The sequence below is a fragment of the Amblyomma maculatum genome, chromosome 9 (assembly GCF_055883805.1).
Source record: "Amblyomma maculatum isolate TAMU_Amacu chromosome 9, ASM5588380v1, whole genome shotgun sequence".
Classification (NCBI taxonomy): domain Eukaryota; kingdom Metazoa; phylum Arthropoda; class Arachnida; order Ixodida; family Ixodidae; genus Amblyomma; species Amblyomma maculatum.
In genome coordinates this window covers 73,669,423-73,693,830 of record NC_139352.1, presented here as the reverse complement: position 1 = coordinate 73,693,830, position 24,408 = coordinate 73,669,423, and the positions used below count along the sequence as shown (strand labels likewise).

The 24,408-nt window shown below is 46.9% G+C and overlaps 1 protein-coding gene across 1 annotated transcript; it reads right to left on the bottom strand.

Annotated features, from left to right (window-relative positions):
- Positions 1-6,153: 6,153 nt before the first annotated feature.
- On the bottom strand, positions 6,154-15,811 carry LOC146179431 (uncharacterized). The gene is made up of 3 exons (XM_084580193.1): positions 15,653-15,811; positions 12,224-12,343; positions 6,154-6,282 (listed from the first exon to the last, which is right to left on the bottom strand). The coding sequence occupies exons 1-3, from the start codon at positions 15,809-15,811 to the stop codon at positions 6,154-6,156; spliced, it is 408 nt and encodes a 135-aa protein (XP_084436319.1).
- Positions 15,812-24,408: the final 8,597 nt, after the last annotated feature.

The following is a 24,408-nucleotide window of genomic DNA, read 5'->3' as shown; positions in this document are numbered from 1 at the left end:
GGAGTCGCTTTGGGACTTTAAACCCCACAAACCAAACCAAATCCTTCAGTCGCAATAACCTGCACGGTGCGTGACGTCACTCGTTCTCCGACATACGTCGGCTCACGCGAAGCGCGGTGTTGACTAGCGTAGAGAAGCTTTTCGCTTCAAATACGCACATTACTCACAGACCAATAGCACTATACAAAACACTAAAGGTACTTTATAAAACAAACTCAAATACATGATTCCCCAGAGCGTGAAAAACAATAGAAGGGGGCGGGGTTATAATAAAAGCCGAAATAAAATTTTTATTACACCCTAAGGTGACATGTCAAGTATAGCGGTACAAAACAAACCCGTGAACACCATGGCACAGGGTCAATACAATCATGTGAAAACAGAACACAATGCTGGATGACAACACCATCAGAATTAAAATTGACTGTACGCATGAATGTTGTTAACAAATGGCAAACAAAAGAGCAAATGATCACGTTGAGCATACTCAAAAGTTACAAAGGAGACCAAACCATATAGGTTACACAGCTGCTAGTTAACGCTGTTTTTGTATACAAGAAAACATCATGTTGACCATTTACGGAGGAATTATGTCGTTCCTCCAAATGAGCATTTAGAATACCAAGTTCGCGGTAGAAAGATATGCAATGCGGAAAAGGCTGAGTTAATGTCGATTGGGCTTTCATGCCTTGTTACAAAGCCTACAAAGGTGCTCAAGACACATTTGGAAATTCTGTCTGCATGCCTTAAAAAAATTCCATGTGCAAACCAAAGCAAAGTCATCGCATTTCATTTCTTGCAATGCGCATAGTCGTTAGTTTGAAATGGTTGTGAACTGCTTCGCCATTCAGTTCATGCACTCTGCCGCAAACTGTCTTTGCTAAAGCCACCTACCGTCTATGCGCATACTCTCACGCCCTACCTACCGCTCACACTCGAGCCCACTGTGGTTCAGCCATAAGTGAACGTCCTAAGTGCCTAGGAAGCTCGGCTGTTGAGCTAGAGTACCCGGCTTTGAGCCCGGGCAAGGCCAACGTTCTTCAAAACTCGGCCGTCGAAACCAGTGCATGGTAAAGATAATTTAAATTTACATTGGTTTACAGAAAAGGAAAGGCGCAGTATCTGTCGCACTTGCTTCCGTGGATACCTGACTCGCGCCGTAAAAGCAGGGAGGAATGTGGGAGTGAAAGGAGAGAAAAGGTACCGTAGTGGAGGGCTTCAGATTGGTTTGGTTGGTGTGGTTTGTTGGGCTTAACATCCTGAAGCGACTGAGGTTATGAGAGACGCCATAGTGGAGGACTCCGGAAACTACAGAGTAATTTCGGCCATCTGGTGATATTTCACGTGCACTGACACGAAATATCCCCAGATGGCCGAAATTACTCTGTAGCCCTCCACTACGCCACATTTTCTCTCCTTTCACTCCCACATTCCTCCCTTATTTTACAGCGCGGGTCCGATGTCACGTGCATTGAGAGAGGAGTTGGTGAAGGGTGGCAGTTCCTGGCCCTACGGGGCTGGGTCCGAGCAGAGGACGCCTATACCGGCCAATGGGTTCGGGTGAAGCCGACGGCAGCCATCTTGCGGGGGGCAAGAAGCAGCCTGCCAAGCGCTTCGCAGCGCTGTTCGCCGACATTAACAGCGGTTTTTAATTGTTTAACGGGTTTTCAAGCTCTAATGCAACACTCTAGACTATGAGGCGAGCCATATAGGTGATCACAGGATCGATTTTAAACACCTGCGCTTTTTTAAAGCTGAGATATCCGAGTAGTGGGGAGATTTTTTTTTTTTTTTTCATTTTATCGGCACCAATCTTGGCACCAATATGCGCTGTATGCAGCTGCTGCAAAGCAGAAAAGTAAAGTAGGACAAAACGAGTTCAGCAATTATCGTTTATTCATCTTCTTAAATGCACTCTCTTTAAATACAGAAATTGATCAGTCATGGGAGATGTCAGAACAAAAATCAATTCAAAGACATACTGGAGTAAGCAAGAAACCTGACTGTCACACTGACACAGCCAACTTGATAAGCATGCAAACAACCGATGCAATATACGTTAATAGCATTTGTGCCCAGTTAACACGTGAAGGAGCAGCAAAGGATCGAATGACCAACATCATTCTACAACAGCCTACAACAGATAAAAATTGGTGGCCGGCTAGCCCTCGCCGCAAGCGGCGTTGACCTGCCGTCTTAGCCCAATAGGGCCAGGAATAGCCACCCTCCTTTCAGCTTATGAAAGCGCAGAGAAAGAGGTATTATAGCGAAGAGCTCAAGTGACTGAAGGGATCATCTGGGGATTTTTAGCGGGCACTGAGCCCCACCGGGGTGGTGCAGTGGTAAGACGCCCGACTACTGTGCCGGAGTACCCGGGTTCGAACCCGACCTCGGCGGCTGCGTTTCGATGGAGGCGAAACGAAGAGGCGTCCGTGTGCTGTGCGATGTCAGCGCACGTTAAAGATCCCCATGTGGTCGAAATTACTCCGTAGCCCCCCACTACGGCTCCTCTTTCTCTCTCTCTTTCCACTTTCATTCCCACCTTCCTCCCTTTCCTTACGGCGCGGTCGAGGTGTCCACAGAAAACAAGTGAGACAGTTACCGGGTCTTTCCTTTCCTATAAATCATTCAATCAAATCAATCAGTATGGGCCTGCTGGAGTGCCATGCTCTGCCCCGTCGGGGTGTTGCAGTGGTAAGACGCCCGACTACTGTGCCGGAGCACCCGGGTTCGAACCCGACCTCGGCGGCTGCGTTTCGATGGAGGCGAAACGAAGAGGCGTCGTGTGCTGTGCGATATCAGCGCACGTTAAAGATTCTCGGGTGGTCGAAACTACTCAGTAGCCCTCCACTCCTCTTTCTCTCTTTCCACTTTCCTCCCACCTTCCCCCCTTCTCTTACGGCGCGGTTCAAGTGTCCACAGAAACAAGTGTGACAGATACTGCGCCTTTCCCTTCCTGTGAACCAATCAATCAATCAATCAATTTATTGAAATCACCCTCGGCTGGGCTTCAGCTTAGAAGGCGCCACTGGTAAGCTAATAAGTGGCGACCCCAACAAAAAGTACATCAACACAATAGCATGTACTGCAAAGCATTTTCATAGCTGCTTGAATTCAGCAAGATCACCAAGGTCTGTCATGACAAAGCTATAGATGAAAGCTCAGCAAATACAGTGCAAAACGCTGCTATTAGCGCTTAAAACACAAACCAACCAACCAACCAATTCGATCAAGCATCTGCTCCAGCAGCAGTAAGAGGAGTCACGTGATCCCACTTTCTCCCCTAGGACGACGCTAGCGCCATTTGCCCCAGTGGTGGTGCTCGCCCCCATATTTGAAACCTGGCGTATGTTGCTTTTGCCCCGCCGTGGTGGTGCAGTGGTAAGTTCAGGTGCCCACAGAGCAAGTGTGACAGATACTGCGCCTTTCCCTTCCTATGAACCAACCAACCAGACGCCCGATTACTGAGTCGGAGTTCCCGGGTTCGATCCCGACCACGGCGGCATGCGTTTCGATGGAGGCGAAACGAAGTGGCGCCCGCGTGCTATGCGATCTCAGCGCGTTAAAACACCACCACCTAGACTACTTATGGTGGTCGAAATTACTTCGTCGCCCTCCACTATGGCTCCCCTTTCTCTCTTTCCACTTTCACTACCACCTTCCTCCCTTCCCTTACGGCGTGGTTCAGGTGTCCACAAAGCAAGCGTTACCTTTTCCCTTCCTGTGAACCAATTATTATTATTATGTTGCTTCCGCAACAAAACGACCGTATGAAATGCAGAGCATGGCCTGATTTATTTATTTATAGGAAGGGAAAGGCGCGGTAACTGTCTCACTTGTTTTCTGTGGACACCGCAACCACGCCGTAAGGAAAGGGAGGAAGGTGGGAGAGAAGGTGGAAAGAGAGAAAGAGGAGCCGTAGTGGAGGACTACGGAGTAATTTCGAGCACCTGGGGATCTTTAACGTGCGCTGACATCGCACAGCACACGGACGTCTCTTCGTTTCGCCTCCATCGAAACGCAGCCGCCGAGGTCGGGTTCGAACCCGGGTACTCCGGCACAGTAGTCGGGCGTCTTACCACTGCACCACCCCGGCGGGGCTGATTTCAATAAAGCAGTTTTGTGTTTAGTTCTGAAGCGGCGTGGTTCCTAGGCTCTAATAAGACGTAATACGACGACCAGTCAGAGCACGGCCAGGGCGATGCCAGTGATTTTTCGCTCACGCAAGGCCAACCGGACAACTAGAGCACCAGGTTTTGTGGAGAATTGGGCCTTCAACGCTATCGCATTAAAACAGAAAGAATAGAAAATGAATGTAGAATGAGGCAATTGAGAGAGAGAGAGAGAGAGAGAGAGAGAGAGAGAGAGAGAGAGAGAGAGAGAGAGAGAGAGAGAGAGAGAGAGAGAGAGAGAGAGAGAGAGAGAGAGAGAGAGAGAGGTTTATTTCAAGTTTCAGCACAATGTTGAGCGCCGAGTATGCCCTGGCCGTGGTCACCATGTAAGGCCAGCTGGTCCGTCAGCTGGGTCCAAGGCTAGCCAAGCCCGCCACGTCGGTGGAGGGTTATGTGGAAAATGATAGGACTAAATGGTAACGGGGCAGAAGAAAAGGCAATTTTCTAAGTTAGCACAGAGTTTGGACAATTTGGGCCATGCGGGATAGAGTCGTACTCGGTGCACTGAGAAGAACGAGCAAGAAGCGACGCGTAATTCCGTTCTCTCAACGGTAGAGTCCCGGAACTCCCTTCTCCTTGCTGGTCGCATGTCGACGAGTTTAACAGCGATTCCGGCGCAGAAGTGTTTCTGAAGCAACCTAAAAGAAACACACATCAATTGATGGCTGCAAATAATTACCGAAATAGTTATGGAATTAAATAGTGTGAGCATGACCATTTAAAGTTGCTTCCCGGCTCGTATACGGCTGTTTTTACGGCTACGTATATTCAAAAACATCAACCTAAGGGAACACATCCCCGGGAAAAAGTTATTTTTATCGTTGTCAATTGTAAAAAAAAAAAAAAAAAAATTGTTGTAGTTTAACTCTGGTTAACCCTAGTTGAATTTCGATAGCAACGGCGGAAGCTTCTTTTGCCTGCTACATTATTCCCCTATCACGCCCTATCAGTGTAAGGTGCTACATTATTGGAGACACTTATGCTCATCCTTTAAGAGTATGACGCGAGAGCTAATTGTTACCAGTCTTCTTCTTCATCATCTTCTTTTTCTCGGCTGTTCAAGGTCTAGCGTGACCTACGCCGGAACCACGTGACGGCTCGAAACCTGGAGCAGTATTGCTATCGCAATCGAACTGTTGTTTTGGAGATTGATAACGCAGCGTTAACTCATTGCACCACAGCAACTACGGCAAGAGCCGGCGTTAATTGCGGCCTTCTTCGTTTTGCCACTATCTCTGCTATTTGTCGCCATGTGACGCTTCTCAGGCGACCTACCGTTGAGAAAACATAATCATGCGGGAAAAGACTAGCGCATTTGCATACACCTAAATAGGTGTATGCGTTGAAGTATGCGTGTGCATAAAAGGTTGACGGTAATGAGAGACAAGGTGTTTTATCACAACTGTCCATGAATCTGCGCGCTCAGCTAGGGCGCTGTGTAATCATGGGCGGTTATGATCACTTCTAAAAGACGTCCCGTATGTATACCAACCTGCCTGTTTCTAGATCATCCCTGTTGTTGCTGTTCTTTTAAAGAATGGGGGACTTCCAAGCTCCGCTTCTACACGATAGCCTATGCTACCAGCCGACATAAACATAAAATGTCCCTGCTTTTACCAAGCCGTATGAATGTGCCTGCGTGGCCATAGGAGTATAAAATAGCGTGCGTGACTCGACATTCAAGAACATTGGAAGGTTGATTCTTATTCCATCTTCCCTATTCAAATGAGGAACTCCAGTTGGCAACTCCTAGGCCATAACTGCAGCTGCTAGCTACCACCTGCCAGCGCCATGTTTGTGACGTTTCGCTCACAACGCCGTGTTTCCCGCGTAAAATTCCACTTGACGCTACCGCGTCAAAATTCTACAAGAGCGCATGAGACGTCTATGTCACATTGCCATGAATGATATGCTGCAACGGTGAATATGTGCATGGAGCGAACAACTAGCAGTAGAGCCCAACATGGTATTTAACGATTAATTATTTGCTTTCAGCTTCGGCCTCAGCCTCGACCTCCGTGGAGTCTTTGCCCTTCTCTTTGTCCTTGGTTTTCTTCGACACCTTATTTTTCGGTGCCGGTAACGAGCCCTCTTGGCTGTCCGATTTCACCTGCGAAAAGAAGAGACACGAAAGTTCCTTAGCGCAGACCCTTGGGTGTCAAGGAACAAAACCCCACTCACTCCCTCCTGAGCAACCATTACACATCTAGCATTCGGAATCAATATAAAACAGTTCACTTTACGGCCAACGTGCTCACTTAAAGTGATAACCGTAACCCTGACCAGCAAAAAGACCTGGCAAGATTACTCTTTTCTGCATCTTTCACCCTCATTTTTTATATTTTCTTTTATATAATGAGTGACTGTCACACTAGTATTTCTTCTAGTGGGACTTACACAAGAACAATTACCTTTATATCGATGCTGACTGCAGTTACAGATTGCCCCTAGTCAAACCAAGTCAAATCAAATCAAACTTTATTTGCCTCTCAAGGAGAAAAGGGGGTGACGGGTAAAAACTGCTTATACGTGAGGCTTGAGAAAGTCCGGCCTTCCCTTGACATTCAAAGTACCCCGTGCATAGCTTGAAATCTACATTTCAACGCCTAGAATGAACGTGAAGTAGACTGGCGACACACAAAAGTTATATATCCTCGTATCCATGTTGTCGCGCGCTGCGCAATTATTTTCAAGTCATGTCGCTTAATCTCGCCCAAATCGACTTTGGTCCCTCACATTCAATCCACGGCACAAGTGCCTGCTCGGAACCACCTATGACTTATTAGGAAAACTGGCTCACCCCACCAAAGCAGCTTCTCAGGAGCACCTACCAGGTAGCTGGTCAGAAGTATAGGTGAATCTTCAAGTTCGAGTAGATTTGTAACATAGTAGTAGTTGCACATGAAGTATGATGATATCAGCAATCACTCCCTTATTACATGCCGAGAAATCCGCTTAAGCATTTCAGAGCTTTCCTGATTTCAAAACATTTCATTTGGCGTTTCGTTAAAGATAAAATGGTCTCTCCCATGAAAAATGCTATAGTTTTACTGTGACTGCACGACAGTTTCGCGTCGGCCATCATACCTACTCACTGCTACGACACAGGTACAGAAGCCTGAAAGCGGTCTGACAATATACGGTTGGTTGAACCGAAACTATGTAGGCTTTCTCTTTGCCGTTAACTCACGACAAGGGCTGCCCATCATCTTCAAACCAGTCGCAGAGCCCCTTCCTCCCTACCCCCTCGCTTTCCACCGCATCTCAGGACACACGTTTCAAATCTGGAACATGTATCAAAACCGACGGTCGACAGTTTATCACATTATAGTTTATTAGTGAAATGAAATAGAGAAGTAGTTCAAAGCTCGTCTCAGAAGATGAAGAGCGCGAGACGAGAAACTTCTTAATAAAGTAATACGAAGCCATACAGCAGACGTCTCTGAATAGCTATAGCTCACAGCGCCAGGGCTATTTAGGATGCATCGAAGTTCCAGCACTCGATAGATCGTCTTTGAAATCTACATATGCCGTCGAGACACGGCTACTGGGGCCGGATATCGATTTTGTAACTGCGTGCTCAGCAGCAGAACGCCAATCTCTGAAGTACTATGCCGGCGTGTCGCCGCGCGGCGAGATATCATCGCTAAGTCTGCCTAATTATACGTTCACCGCGTGGGAAGTAATCTCCCAATTGCTTTATCTGTGTCCCGCAGTGTCATTTGCGGACATCCTGCTAACATTATAGAAATATAATTTATTCCCCTCCGAGATGGACACACAGCTGAGCCCCATAGCGAGCATATTCGGCAAATTCTCTAGTTTTATCAGCCCGCCTGGCTGTCAGCCGTCTCTTGCTGCCGTGTTCCTTCCCGCTATCCGCTACGTTATGGCAGTTGCTACGCGAAAGTACACGCGCCAACTTTGTCAATTTGCTCAACGTGAGTTTCGTGAGGATATCATAACTAACGTTTATATCCTCTTCCTCACTCCCCGCTCCACACTATGCTTCTTCGTCTGGATCATCCATGACCACTGCTGCCGTTAGATTGTCGAGACCTGTTGCGATCCGTTTGTACCGGCTAAGAGGCAGCGTAGGCTAACTAGACAGAGCGAGAGCCACGGCTCCAGAGTGACGTCATGGTTGTCACGTGACTGGGCAGAGGCGAGCGCGCGGTTACCTCGGTTTCGGCGGCGGCTGAGTGACGTCATATATGCCACGTGGTTTCTCCTTCAAGGACAAACACACGGCGAAGAAGCTACAGAGGGAAGTAGTAGAAACTTTCGCTTAAAAAGAAAAGAAAAAGAAATGATGATGTCGCCACCGCGGACCATCTTGGCGAGAAAACTGCAGTGCCTCCAGCATGGATCACTGAAGATGGCCGCATCGCCATTGTCTTGCAAGCGATCATCACGGAGTCGCTTTTGGTTTTGGTCTCATGAGATTGAATCGAGTGGCGGAAAAACTTGTTCGATGTTTTTAAATCAATTACTTCAACAGGGAATGCATCGACTCAAGCGAACATATCCATGAAGAGGCAGAGAACGAATGTTTAATGAAAAATCAAATTGAAAACAGTTGTCTGCAGTATCTCCTTGAATTTACCTCGCGGGTTTTCTTCCCGCAAAGCTGATTGACTGCACTGTCTTATAAAGTTACTTCAAGCCTTTTCATTGCCCTCCCGTGGTACGGTTAAATAGCGCTGCTGGCTTACGGAACCATAGGGCTCCGTCAGACAGCCAGCTTAACCAGCATAAGTCAATTAAATCGCAAGTTAGAGAAGTTGGCGAACGTTCATGGAAGGTTCAGCGCTGTATTGGTCGCCTCTTTCTTTTGTCCCCCCCCCCCCCCCCCCCCATTTTTGTGTGTGTGTGTGTGTGCTTCGCTGATTTTTTAGCCAGACAACAGCCTACATCACCCCGGCGTTACCTGATCAGATAGCGTGCCGGTGCCAGGGAGTGTGGGCGCCTGTTCCACGGGGCCATCAGCTGGTGCGCCCTGAGTGTCTCGCTCTGCCTCATCGTGTGCAGCAGCGGCACAAACGACTGGCACACGCCGGCGTCCCGAGCGTACTCGCGGTAGTAGCAGCTAAGCAGAGGACCCCGGTACAGGTCACCGGCCGCTCCCTGGCCTCGGCACTGATTGCAGAGTAGGGCACCCGGTACGGCCTGCATGGTCATACATGGCTGACAGTGCCTTTGAATAGCCCTGCTTCTGGCATAATCGATATAACCGTATAAGGGATGTCCACGACGGCTAACGGAGACGATACAGGGGCATTGGAAGAACTCGCAGAACGTTTTTTGTTCTACGCTGCCTGGTTCCCCCGAACCACTTGGCAAAAAGGCGACAATAGCTCGCAGAATTTGCTTTAAATGCATTGGATATAGGCCGCGCTAGAAAACCGTAATAGTGCAGAGCTGGATCATTTTGTTTCGCTGTTAAGGATTCTAAGTGCACACGCGGTCGCGCTCACACACACACACACACACACACACACACACACACACACACACACACACACACACACACACACACACACACACACACACACACACACACACACACACACACACACACACACACACACACACACACACACACACACACACACACACACACACACACACACACACACACACACACACACGCACACACACACACACACACACACACACACACACACACACACACACACTCGCACACACACACACACACACACACACACACACACTCGCACACACACGCGAGCGCGCACGCACGCACGCACGCTAACTTTCAACGCTTTTTAAATCTGGCAGACTCTCTGCACTTTAAGAGAAGCAGATTTATAGGTGCAGCCAGTCACGTGTCTCATTCTGCCGTTCTATCGCGTCTCATTTCGTGGAGAGTTTACTCAAGAACGACCCTTTAACTACGTAAAAAATAAACTACTTGTGAGCTTAATTGTCAGTAGCAGAAGGAGAACCTTCTTACAAGCCATCAGAAGCCACGAAGGTTCGCTCGTGAATGAAAGAAAAGCAGAGAAGATACCCGAGCGACATGAGGGACCCCCCAGCGCCTTTCTAAAAGAATATTTCAGCCAAATTGAAAGGATTGGTGGTGAAACGTACGTATTTTGGAGGCCCCTATCGCTTTCACGTAATACAAGGGAAGTAAAGATATTAGCCTGTGACAGCGTGGTAGATTTGTCAGAGCGAAAACAATATACAGACAAATGTTGGTACAGAATCGGCTCTTAGTGCGGGATCCGCTCCTACATGCTAAGGTGTCTTAATATGGACTTCGTAGGTGCTTATGGCACCGAGACCGTACTGTTTGCCTCCCAGAATGATATTCTCGGTTTTCACTAACTTTCTCGCTTCACAGCAACGCTAATATTCAATAGCGGAGTGCACCACAGAGTACAATGACAAACGCCTGGCGGTTATTACGGTTAACGTACTAACAAGGAAGACTCGTTACATTCCGTTATGCAACATACACTAGAAGCACAATTTACACTACAGGGGAGCAAAATGGAGCAGCATGCATCTTCTAGCGCACTCCCTTGTATACGGACACAGTACGAGAGGTGTTTATTTACGTATTATCAGTACCATAACTTTTAAAAAGGCGCACAAGAGCCAACAATATGAACGTAAATCCATCTAGCGGAGTATAAGAAACTCTGGTATATACAGCAATGCAAAATGCCGATAGAGTGTCAAAAATGAAAATACCATGCATCCATCGGAAAACTGGAACCACATCCAGTTATCCACTTTCTTTATTTGAAGAACCGCCATTGAAAGAAGATTCATACCCAGTTAACGGCGGCGCATAAGGACAATTTTCAAGCCTATATAAACGTCGTTAAAAGATTCAGAAGACTTTGCGTTACTTAAATAAAGCCAAGAACAGAGTTTCCAGCAGTCTTTGTCTGATGTACCAGAGACTGCTACAAGAGCCGAGTCTCTAACGCTTCCTGGCCGGTAAATAACTGCCGAATGAGTGTGGACAACTTTGCTGTGAGCGCAGACTCTTTGTACACTATTTTTACAGCAACTTTCACATGATGACGGTTTCTGCGCGCTTACGAGAGATCTTTTGCTTTCTCCATGCACGAGAATTTACTGCTTCACTCAGCACAGGTGACGGCTGTCTTTTAGGCGACGAAATATTGCATCATCGTCCATACGACCTCGCACGAAATAACTTCACATTTCTTCCCACTAACAACACACTACGTGAAAACACTACCAGGGCGACGAGGAAGTGATGTTTCAAGAATGCTCTTCTGGAACACAAATAGTGAAGAGGTGTAGTTGACGACCTGCGCCATCTTGTACACATGAGTGGAGGAGAATATGATCAAACTCTCACTCAAGCCGAATTTTAGTATCTACCTTTCTTCGTGCCTATAATAAGAACTTTATTAACGCCCCTCGTATTCTCTTCAAGACCTGGGCAAGATTTTCACTATTAAATATATACGAAATACAATACTAATGGAAGCAGAGGCATATTCCCTTCTCAAAGCATACTTATATTATGCAATGAGCATTGGCAGGAGACTTTCAACGGCTATTCCAGGCGTTTTGATGTTTCCAATTAAAATGCATTAAAACCTCGGCTAAAAATCTTGTTAATTAGTAGATCTAGCTTCGTATGTTCTGAGCGAAAATAAGTTTCCATTGTCGATAGGTATTCTGTATTTCTAGCGATTAAAATCTACCCCAGAGCATAGAGAGAATGCCATGGCCAAACAAGGTAGTGCCCTATAGAGAACATGCCACCCCTTTTTACTCCCTTCCCTAGCGAAAAAACCGTATGAGTCACAATAACCTCATACATATTTATCATACTAATTCTCATATTAAACTCATACAAGTGTCATACAATCATATATTTCTCATACGTTGAATGATATTTGTATGACCTTAGTATGAGAAATCTGTATGAGGTTATTGTGACTCATAAGTGCTTATTCGTGTTTAGAATGTATATCATCACAAATCAACTTGCAATATCGATTTCCAGAACATAAAACCCGAAGAGATTCACGTACGCTGCTCTTGGATTTTTCCTTTTTCTCCTTCTGTGACACGCCCGATGGTCCGCCGCCGTCCCTCCCGTAACGGGCTCGGCCTCGCTTCAGCTTCTGACATTTGTCAGCTTCCTCCGTGACCTGGTGGTTATGCAAAAATAGATATGAGCTGTTTGTCTCTTTTTCCAGCAAACAAACCGAATAACTTCGGGATGAAGAATTTGAAATCACAGCCACAGCAGGAATGCTACGTAAGCGTAGAACAATAAACGAAAACGCATTCTAATAAAAATGGTAGCATTTCTTACCAGTGTTTTCAATTAAACTTCTACAGCGAGAAAACAAATTTAGCTTTCTATACACATTTACAGTACCATTCCCAATGGAATCTACCGTTACCCAACAGCATGCAGAAAAAAAATTGTAGAGGTTCAATGTTGGTTACACCCACGATTTCGAATAGCTGTACATATCGAAACATTTTAATGATACATGATTTAATGTTGCAACTAGTTCTATTTTAATCACAGTCGACTAACTGTAGTTATGACATGTTATTTGACAGTACAATTGCACTAGGTTAAAGCTATCCAACGATTATGAATTGATGTATGAAGTTAAGATTTTGGGTCACAGGTAACTAATTAGTGGCAATTAATTTGTATCTGCAATTATTCCAACGTAGTTGTACTCGACACAAACTATCCGAAGATATAGCAGTTGGTTCTGTAGCTTAAAATTCAATTTTAACTCTAATTATTCAATTAAGGCCTACACTTAGTTCAGTACATGAAGGAAAGAAGCCAACAGTCGGCGAGGCCAAAGAAAGCGTTGGGGATGGTACTTTTATGTCTTTTTTTTTTTAATGTTTGCTTAGATGATCACAGAAATTAGTAAAGTAATCTGTTTATGGGAAGGGTAATTAAACACAAAGTAGAAGAAAAAACAACGTGCCGATGGTGGGAACCGAACCCACGACCTCCGAATATCGCGTCCGGTGCTCTTCCAACTGAGCTACATCGGCCGCTGTCCCCCCTGCTACTTGCTTGGGTATATAGTTGTCTGTATACGAACCTTGAGAGTGTTCACCAGCGCCACCCTCTGCCATAGCGGCGGACGTAGAACGTCCTTTGTTACCGCCAGCGTCACGTAGAACGTGATCAAGAGCGAGGGCGAAAGCTGTGCTAGAACCCTCTTACGCTACCTATGGCTTCAAGACTGCCAGAACGTGACGCTGGCGGTAACAAAGGACGTTCTACGTCCGCCGCTATGGCAGAGGGTGGCGCTGGTGAACACTCTCAAGGTTCGTATACAGACAACTATATACCCAAGCAAGTAGCAGGGGGGACAGCGGCCGATGTAGCTCAGTTGGAAGAGCACCGGACGCGATATTCGGAGGTCGTGGGTTCGGTTCCCACCATCGGCACGTTGTTTTTCTTCTACTTTGTGTTTAATTACCCTTCCCATAAACAGATTACATTACTAATTTCTGTGATCATCTAAGCAAACATTAAAAAAAAAGACAAAAGTACCATCCCCAACGCTTTCTTTGACCTCGCCGACTGTTGGTTCCTTCATGTATTATAACGAGCACCCTAATTTCCCCTTAATTGATCTGCGTTTAGTTCAGTACAGTTATACTCGACTTATGCTATCTACCGATATATGACTTGATGGCGTACCGCAACATTCAATTTTTAATCACAATGAACTAATTAACTATCATAATTATGGCGCATAATTAGTAAAGCATTCAGTTAGTCAAGTGGTCCTAAATGGTCAGTAAGTCGTGGTCATGCATCAATTCATCGTAGCACACTATGCGAGACTTGTCCCTGTCCGACCTTCACTGAGCTTGAAGCTCATCTAGAGATGGAGCGTCCGGAGAGTCAGAAAAGAGGCAAGCCTCGTTAGTACAGCTGGCCACCTATAGGAGAGCTAACAAAGAGGCGGAGCTCCACTCCAACACCACTGATCGATCAGCTGTGCCCACGGAATGGAGAAGAGCCGAGAGCTGTTCTGCGGCATTAACCGGCGGTGGTCGATTCGCAGTCTTGTTTTAGAGAAGTCACAACAAGAACTCGCCTGGTGAATTGTACGCAGCTATTGTCCTGCGATCGATCTGCTGACGTTTAGCAGTCGTTTTGCCATGGGTTCTTTGTTAGTGAAGGTACGATGAAGCAGCAAATGAGGCTTCTGCGTCTTAAGTCTCAGCAAACCCACTTAGCCCGGAGTCCATTAGCTGTGCCACAAACGCGATAGAACCGAATACCGCAAGGGCCAAGCATGCACGCGAGGGCAGAGAACTAGCCTGCCAGCCCCCCGGACTTCTAGGCCTCTAACGCCAATCAGCTTTCGCCATTTAAAGGTCTAAGCCGATACGTTTAGCGGAACTAATTTTTCTTTAAGTTACAGTTCAACACGACGAGTGGAATTATTGAAGAGTGTACAAAAAGCACGTTGTTGTTTTTTTCTAAGGGGGCGAACCAAATCAAACACGAATCGAGTAGTCACGTACTCACAGTACTAAAGCGAATGCGAAGCTAATAATAGTTTTACAAATATTCACTGGTTGTGCAAATATTCGTACAACGTGAATAATCGTGTTAAACAGCGAAGCGTGGTGGTACAGTGTTATAACTTATCGAGCGACAGCTATAACTATCAAAAGATGCAAAACTGATTTCACTAAACGATAGACGAAATCTAATAGTACGAGCGTGAAGTCCCGTATGCAAGAACTCTATTATCGCTATGGTCAAAAGTGCACTGTGGGGATAATATTCGCTATCGGTGACGATAACTACACAAACATACACAAACCTTAATTAGTTAGATGAGAGAGCCAATTAGGCTGTCTCCGAAATCGGGCTTCAAGGCCCGGTTTGCTAAAACTACCTCAGAACTGCCGCATCGGCCGACCTTCAAGATAAGGCCGTGTTCATTATGCAAGCCTGTACTGGAAGGGATCGAATATGTTTCGGAACAGGCCTGTCTATCCCGAGCATACCCATCGCCGTATCATATATGGGTGGCTTCAAGGCACACTTCGAACATAGAGAGGTGCATAGTGCATATTCGCAGTAGCCAAGGGGGAACAAGCTACTGCGCATGCGTCGGCGCCGCTCGGCTCGTGCGCGTATACGTCATATATTAGTGCGTTTCTGCTGTGATGAAACTGTGTAATGATATCCTCGCAGTGTTAAGGTAAACTAACAAAGAGAACCGTGGTTCACGTTCAAGTTACGCCAGCAGCTGACATTATATATGGCGCCCCGGTGCACGCGAGCCGCTACTGCGACGCGCAGTCTCCTATCACAAACCTTTGAAGCCACAAAGGCTGGATCCATCCTCCACAGTTAAACAATGACTGCTGGCCACATTTGAGGTTTCACTTTCACATGCTGACACTCATAGCGGTTACACTTGAAAGTTGGCAACATGGCTCACCTTTTGGAACCAATCCGGCATCACTCGGTCCCTGTACTCCTTGACTGATTGCTTGATGCAGACGGGGCCCTCCGGCAGACTCGGTATATGCGGCACCTGTTCTGTATTTGGCTGCCGGATGTCGTTGTACGTGGTCTTCTCGCGGCGAGGTAGTGGCATGTTGATGGCCTCACCTGAAGCCCCGCCGCGCAGCACTTTTTCTTAGTCCGATGGCGGTAGGGTGGCTTCCCTCGATGCGGGATTTGGGAATGATAGGAAGCACTACCGAGCGGTGGTCTTGGATAATGTGATAGGCCGCGCCGCTACGTTGAAGTGATCAGGCGTTCGGTACAATTTTTACCCGCTGGGGCTCCCCTCACTCTTGGAGCTTCACGGGCGAAGTCTCATCGCGGACGTGCCCCGGAGGCCGGGCATGAATTTTGCGATCGAGATGCTGCTGCACCTCAGTAGGCTAGTCGCCTAGCCTTTCTTCTTCGTCGTCGTTTCTGGCATTGACATAGGCTGCGGATGAACATACGACCTCAGACTATTGTTGTTGTGCCCTGGGGTAATGGCCAGTACAAAAGAAGATAGACGGCAGGACGAATTGTCTATCTCAGACACAAAAATTACTTTCCTCCAATAGCACAACTTAATGTCCTGATGACGTTAGTGTCCCTGTTAGAAACTTAAATTTAAATTATTTTTCGGAGATTTGTTTTCTTTGTTTATCTGTTTCGATTAATTTGAACCAGTTTAGGTTATGCTTTGAGAGGCCTCTCCACAATTCTATGTTTTCTCTATTTTAATAAAAACATGTTAAAACTAAAATGCTGTGAACTTTGGCTGAAATTCTATTGGGCGAAAGCAGTGTTGCACAAGTTTTGCGCTTCTGTCACCTATTTTTGTGTGGCCGTGTAAATAAGACACATGTGTGACGAATTCAATTTGCTTTTATTGATTGGCTGCGAGACTGCAGCGTAATGCCGCGGAACTTGTCATGGCGTCAACGCTAGCGTCAGAGACGATTTCGCTTTGACTGTTGAAGGTCAAGGTCAAAGATCAAGGTAAAATAGGATAGTCCAGGTCAAACGTTCAAGTCCACAGGTCAAGACGAGACTGACTCTGGTCATGGCTATAGGCACAAAATCATGACTAAATATTTTTACTCTGTGCTTCGTGTGACCAGAAAGTGACCAGACGAAAAAAAAAATCGAGGACACTTTGGTGACTAAAGTGATGAAAGGCGAAAGCCTGAGTGCTGCATTCAGCTACGCGACTGTTGCGCATGTAGCGATGAATGCTGCTACAAATAAAGCGAGCGACTACTCTCAGATTCTGCAAGTGCATTTATTCAGTGAATTCTGCTTGACAACGACGAGATCGCACTCCTTGTATTTTCCGTTTACTGTTGTGTGGTTGATCTTGCCGTAGTTTTACCGTGAGTAATTATGCAACCGTCACTAATTAGTAATTATTACTTAATGTCATTACTAAGTAATTAATAATCATTAAGTCATTAAATAGTAATTGATCATTGATTGGCATATGGCCATATAAGGGACGCATTCGTGCATACTGTGGTGTTGCTTTGTGATTGGTCAAGACCTCCAAGGCGTCATCCCGTCTCGACCAATCAAAGCCGCCGCAAAAGCATGACACTTTTGCTGACGACAACGATGAGGCAATAAAGACTTTCGCCTTAAAACGTCCTTTGGAGTCAAACTTCCATCCCTCCACTCTCCAGACGAGCGCGCTAACCACTTCTCTGCGCCGGGTTCATAAGAATGATTTCGTAATCCTCCGTGTCTTGCGTAAGGACGGCGGAGGGCGCTGAGGGATAGGACCACAGCGATAGTAAGAAAAAATTAAAATGAACAAAAATTTCAAAAACCTGTATAGTTTTTGAAGCTAATGGATGCATTTCGAAATCCAAAATTCAAAACAAATCAGACAACAAATCTTCCTTTACACCGTTACCCACACGCGTGGCGCCATCCAGCAAAGTCGACACAAAACAGCATAGCAACAAACAGCCAGCTAAAAGCTCATGAGGGCCGGGTTTCACACGAGCGCCTAGCTTTTCATTTCCACCAAAAAGCGGAGACGAAATTAGTTAGCAGGGAATGGAACCTCCAGTGAAGACTCCGCAGCCACTACGGCACCTCTCTCTCTTTCCACTTTCACTCCCTTCTTTCTCCCATCCATTACGGTGCGGTTCAGGGTTTTTTTTTTTTTTTTTTGAGGCGAAACGAAGAGGCGTCCGTGTGCTGTGCGATGTCAGCACATGTTAAAGATCCCCATGTGGTCTTGCTCGCGTAGCTTACCGCTGCCGTTTGGTGCCCCGTCTTGGGTAGTCGCAAGTCCTCCCTGGAGGGTAGGCACGGGAACTCCTTGTCGTCCGCAAGTACCACACTCGGCCGGGGGTTGGGTTTCCCGGAGTTGGGTCTCCTTCCAGATGCAGGCACTCCTTTGGGCCCACTCTTGGGTAGCGTAGCTCGCCTTTTTCATCTTCCAGTCTGTTCGTCGGCACGAATGGCTTCCTGTATATTTTTTTGCACTTGCTGTCGCCCAGCATGTGGTCTCCCCCGCATAGTTGGCATACGGGAGTACACGTGTGTCCTTGCTCCGGGTTTCTTTCCCGCAGCCGCGACACTTTATTTTCGTCGGGTCCGGGCATACGTCGGCTCGGTGTCCGAGTCGGTCACACGTCACACACACCTCCAGCTTCTTGTATCTCCAGCATCTTTTAAATGATCCCAAGCACTTTACCATGTCAGGCACCTCGCTCCCCTCGAATAGAATCAGCAGCGAGCCGGAGTCCCCGAGTCTCCGTGCGCCTAATATCGGTGGGTTAGCGTCGTAATCCAGCGTCTCTCTGATCAGTTCCATGCTCATGGTCATGGGAATTCCGTGGATGACTCCTTTTCCCGCGTCTTCCGGCATCGGTGCATGGTTGTTCACCTCCACGGTCTTCCCTCTGATCACCAGTTTCTTGGCTCCTTGGTACTTCACTGCCCTTTCCTCGTTTGCTGACGCTACGAGGATGGTTTGTTGTGTCATATAAAAACCAAATTCGGAACGATATTCAAGAAAGCCATCAAATTGGCCGGGTTGAACGCGCTGGTGATAGTGGGAGACTTTAATGCGGCGCATCAAGAGTGGGGGTATGTAAGGCAGGACCTAAAAGGTAGACTTATCCTGGAAGAGTCCCAAACTCTTGGCTTAACCTTACACACAGACCCGTGTGCGCCCACTAGAGTCGGCGGCAGTGTAACCAGAGACACGGCGCCAGACCTCACTTTCAGTAAAAATGCTAGTAAAGTCGAGTGGAGCAACACCATGGAGAACCTGGGCAGTGATCAATACATAATAGCCACGAAAGTGGGAGAAGGGGTGAAACTGAGGAAGATCAAAAAGACCAAAATAACGGAGTGGGATAAATTCCGAGCAATTCGGGGAGACCACGGAATTGAAGAAATTGAGGATATAAATACCTGGGCTAAACAGCTTAGAGAGGATGCTAATAGCGCGGAAATGGCTGCCGAAGGGGAAGACACGCCGGAAATAATGGACAGCAAACTAATGAGTATGTGGAAGGAGAAGGAGAGACTTGGAAAAAAAACTGAAATCCCAAAAATGGAACAGAAACCTAAGAAGAACGCTAGCCAGGCATATGGAAGACATGGAAACCTACGCGATAAAACTTAACGAGCAAAACTGGTGCAGCACGTGTGACGAAATGGATAGGAATATGAGCTTAGCCAAAACGTGGAACCTACTGAGGCACCTCCTAGACCCGAACAAATCAAAACAGACAGCTAGCATCAACCAAGTGAAGGCGAGACACGTTTTCCATGGGACGGATAAGCAACTAATGGAGAGACTCAAAGAAATATACATAGGAGAAACAACAGAAATTAAACAAGCGGAGTATGGGGGTCCAGAGAATGGCAAACTATATGCAGATATCACGATAGCAGAAGTCAGAGCAGCTATTGCGGGGTTAAGAACTCGCTCGGCCTCTGGACCAGATAAGATATCAAGTGTCATGCTTAGAAATCTAGATGAAGGCTCGGTGGAAGCAATCACACGATACATAAACAAAGTATGGAAAGAAAGTAAATTACCGGACGAATGGAAAAAGGCAGAAGTGATTCTCATTCCTAAGCCGGGGAAAGAACCAAAGTTAGAAAACCTAAGACCAATCTCTCTGACATCATGTGTGGGGAAGCTCATGGAACACGTAGTGCAAGCGAGATTAACAAAATACATGGAGGATGAAAACCTATGGCCGCATGAGATGGTAGGCTTCAGACCTAAGCTCAGCACGCAGGACATAATGCTCAGACTAAGACATGATATCATAGACAAGAAAGGGCTAGACACTAAGGTGATCCTAGGCCTAGACCTCACAAAGGCCTTCGATAATATCAGACATGACGCGGTACTAAAAGGTCTTGAGGAAGTAAACGTAGGCAAAAGAACATACAATTACATTAAGAACTTTCTTCAGGGCAGAAGGGCGGTGATTAAATTTCAGGACGCAGAGTCTCCCAGCATAAGGCTAGGAAGCAAAGGAACCCCTCAAGGTGCCGTGTTATCTCCATTTCTATTCAACATAGCAATGAGAGGCCTCCCAGCTAAGCTGAATGAGATCTCTGGAATAAAGTTCAGCATGTATGCTGACGATATTAACATCTGGATGAACAATGGAAGTGATGCAGAAATTGAGTGGAGCCTGCAGAGAGCTGCAGACGCCGTGGCGAAGTATGCAGCCGACAGAGGACTAACATGCTCACCGCAGAAGTCGGAGCTCTTTAGGTACAACACCAACAGCAGAGACAAAAAGCCAATAAACATCTAAGTGGTAGTAGAGGGCCTAGAGGTGCCGCAGGTCGAGGAGATGAGGGTCCTGGGTATGGTTATCAATCATAAAGGCAACAATACCAATACCATAAAGAAATTAGCAACATATGCGGATCAAGTGCAAGGCATATTCAGAAGGATAGCAGTAAAAGGGAGAGGCCTAAAAGAGAGAAGCTTCCTAAGAATATCACAGGAGTACATAACAAGCAGAATCTGCTATGCAACGCCGTACTTAAATATGAACAAAGAGAACATAGATAAACTAGACAGGATACTGAGGAAATGTGCCAAGAGGGCTCTGGGACTTCCCATATCCACATCAACGGAACGTCTTGAGAAAATGGGTATCCACAACAGATGGGCCGAGCTAGCTGAGGGAGTTATAATAGCTCAGCTGGAGCGACTTAGCCAATCTGAAACAGGAAGAAAAATACTAGAATGGATAGACATCAAACCGGGATACACTGCTCATAAGACAGTGGATATCCCAGAAGAGATAAGAGCCAGGATACGCGTCCCGCCTATGCCAAAAAATATGCACCCCGAATATAACAGAGAGAGGCGCGGGCATAGAGCCACAGCCTACGAGAAAAGAATGGGAGAACAACCAGCAAAACAAGTGGCCTACGTAGATGCTGCATGTGGACGGCAAGGAGCAGCCGTATCCGCAGTAGTCGACGGAACAGGAGCACCTGTAGTATCGGCTTCAAGCCGCACGAGAGACGCCAACGCGGCGGAGGAATTGGCAGTAGCGCTCGCTTGTGTCGGTACCAAGGCTAAATTCATACTATGCGATAGCAAAAATGCAGTCAGAAATTTTGGGAAGGGAAGAATATCAGAAGAAGCTAAACGAGTCCTCGAATCTAGGCCGCTTGAACGCAACGTGGAAATTATATGGATACCAGCACATGAATCCATCGCAGGGAATGAGGCTGCTCACGAGTTTGCCCGAGCTCTCTATCACCGGGCGGCTGCCGAGCAGCCCTCTTGCATGGATATAAAAGATAGCCTAATCTCGTATAAAGAGGTTACAGAGCACTATAAACTAAGCAGAAGGGTCTATCCGCCGCCAGACCGTTCCCTCGGAAACGGGGAGGCAATTGCATGGAGGAGGCTACAAGGGGGCAATCATATTAGTCCCTTTTGGGTATATGCAACAATTTCAAAAGATGAAAAGGATCTACATTGCATAACATATGGGAGATGGGGCACTCTAGATCATATTATTTGGGAATGTAACAACATCCCAGGAGCTAAAGAAAATATAGATAGAGACGCCTGGGAGACCCTGCTGCGAAGCGAGGACCCCGCTCAGCAGCAGCAAGCCATCCGCCTGGCGGCTGAGGCCGTGAAGCAACAATGTATATTCACCAGACCTTAGTTCGCGAGGCTCCTGAGTAAGGCTCCATCAGGCCTGCGTGCCGGGGAGTCCGAAACGGAGCTTCTTCTCGGTGGAAATAAAGGTTTTCAACAACAACCCATGTGGTCGAAATTACTCCGTAGCCCTCCACTACGGCTCCTCTTTCTCTCTTTCCACTTTCACTCCCTACTTCCTCCCTTTCCTTACGGCGCGGTTGCGGTGTCCACAGAAAACAAGTGAGACAGTTGCCGCGCCTTTCCCTTCCTATAAATAAATCAGTTAAAAATAAATAAATCAGTTAGGTTTGTTTTTTTCCTACAAAACAAGTGTGGCAGATACTGCGCCTTTCCTTTCATGTGAACCAAATTCGCCCCCGCTTTTTGGTGGAGGTGAAAAGCTAGGCGATCTTTTGCTGTGCGATGTCAGTGCACGTTAAAGAACTTCAGTTCGCCCCGCCGGGGTGGTGCAGTGGTAAGACGTCCGACTACTGTGCAGGAGTATCCGGGTTCGAACCCGACTTCGGCGGCTGCGTTTCAATGGAGGCGAAACGAAGAGGCGTCCATGTGATGTGCGATGTCAGCGCAAGTTAAAGATCCCCAGGTGATCGAAATTACTCCGTAGCCCCCCATTACGGCTCCTCTTTCTCTATTTCTACTTCCTCCCTTCCCTTACGGCACGGTTGAGGTGTCCACAGAAAACTAGTGAGACAGTTACAGCGCATTTCCCTTCTTATAAATCAATCAGGTGGTCGAAATTTCCGGAGCCCTCCACTACGGCATTTCTCATCGCCTGAGTCACCTTGGGACGTTAAACCCCAAAACTAAACCAGTTTATTACGATTATTATTAAAATTATTTTTTAAATAACGCGTATTTAAAAAACGGTGTTAAAGAGCCTATCGCTGCAACACCCAGCATTCGCCATGTTTAAAATGCGTTTAAAGAATGTGCGTGTTTTGTGAGCAAAGTTAGGGACTGACATTTGAAACTATTCAGGCAATGTTTTGCATTGCTAAGACATGTCTGCAAGGTCAGCCTCCGACTTTGGCCAAACTTCGGCCCCGCATTAGTAACCATGTTGGGGCCTTTGTCAACGTCGGGCCTACATAGGGCCAGGATCGAGGACCGATAGGTCAGTTGGTCTAAAGGAGGCTTTGAAGGCCGATAATGGAAATCGAGCTCGGCTTAATTTTGTTGAGCGAGTTGGGCCAATATAAGCGATGTTGTAATGTTGACGTTGGAGACGTCAATTGCCGCGCGGGGAACGACGGGAAAAATGAAGCATTTTCGCTTCCGGTCCACCATAGCCTTGGTCATCGTCGTCGCGTCTGTTGAGGTTTCGTTTGAGTAGTTCGGAAGATCCAAGGTGCTGTGAACTCTGTAATTTGCTACAATAATGGTCAATTGCGCTGTCTACTGATGCGGCAATAGGTCCTGCAGGTGTAAAAACTCCGAGAACAGCACTGCTGCCAACTTTTTGAGGTAGACGCCTGCTGTGGCGGGTGTTGCACTGTTGCTTCTGCTGCATCGTTTTTCTAAAGAATTGCAATGTTGACTGTCCCGCTCGATGTGATATAAACGCGGTTGTGTATGCGCAAGTGATCACACTTACTCAATGACAACTTCATAAACATGCTACTTTCAACACTTGGAGGAGAACCTTTCGGACTGCTGCCCTTGTGCTCCCGGTACTTGTATGCATGCTTGACTGTAAACGCACTAAAGCGCTAGAGGAAGGCGAGGAATACCTTCAAGCTGTTGCACGTTACTAATTATCTCTTGCCAGCTTTTCCCTGTAACTGTGGGTATCAGACCAGGCGCTGACCAGACATACCGCTGCGCGCACTAAGCGTCGGGCTAAGGATGATCGGGATATATACAGAACTGTGCGACGCCCGTTCGTGCCTGCTTTGCGGCCGTACTAATTAGTCCCTCAAAGCCCGCTTTCCTCCGGCGTTTTAGTAGGATACATGTTACGTTGTACATGCTTGGGCATCAGGGTGTGGCTGGAATGCTTTCCGCTACAAAAAATAAAATCAAAAGGAAAGTGTCGTTCGTGCTGCTCGCGAACGGAAGCAAAGCGGTGGAAATCGCTGACTGGTCACATCTACAGTATGCTAGAATATTCTAGCTCACTATAGTCACGCAATGCCAGATCGCGATAGTGCTTCACGATTTCGTCCGTCGTGTGACTCCACCACACATAAACTTTGGTATGGTATGCAACGACCGGGCAGCGTTATGCAGCGTCGCGCGCATGACCAAAAAAAATGGCGGACGGCGCTCGTGCGATGACGTGTTAGAGAAGTCGAGAAGTGCATACAATTATGGCTGACCTTGGCCCAAACTCCCTCAACAAAACTAGGCCGACCTCGATTTGGAGTTGGGCCAAAAGGGCCACGGTAGATTTTTCAGTAGGTACAATATTTTTTACCTTCGCGTGATGTCTGCAAAAATCTGTCGCAGTCGATATCTTCACCCAATTTTAAACAGGCGAAAGTGCGAGTAAACACGTCGCACTTGCACTGATTCCGCGTCTCCCATGTTCA

What these genes read in the sequence shown, in the direction of transcription:
- LOC146179431 (XM_084580193.1), bottom strand. Translation starts at nt 15,811, where the DNA reads ATGCCACTACCTCGCCGCGAGAAGACCACGTACAACGACATCCGGCAG. An exon ending in TGCCGGATTGGTTCCAAAAG is followed by an intron (nt 12,344 to 15,652) that starts GTGAGCCATGTT and finishes CATAACCACCAG; the next exon opens with GTCACGGAGGAAGCTGACAA. An exon ending in AGGAAAAATCCAAGAGCAGC is followed by an intron (nt 6,283 to 12,223) that starts GTACGTGAATCT and finishes TTCTTTTCGCAG; the next exon opens with GTGAAATCGGACAGCCAAGA.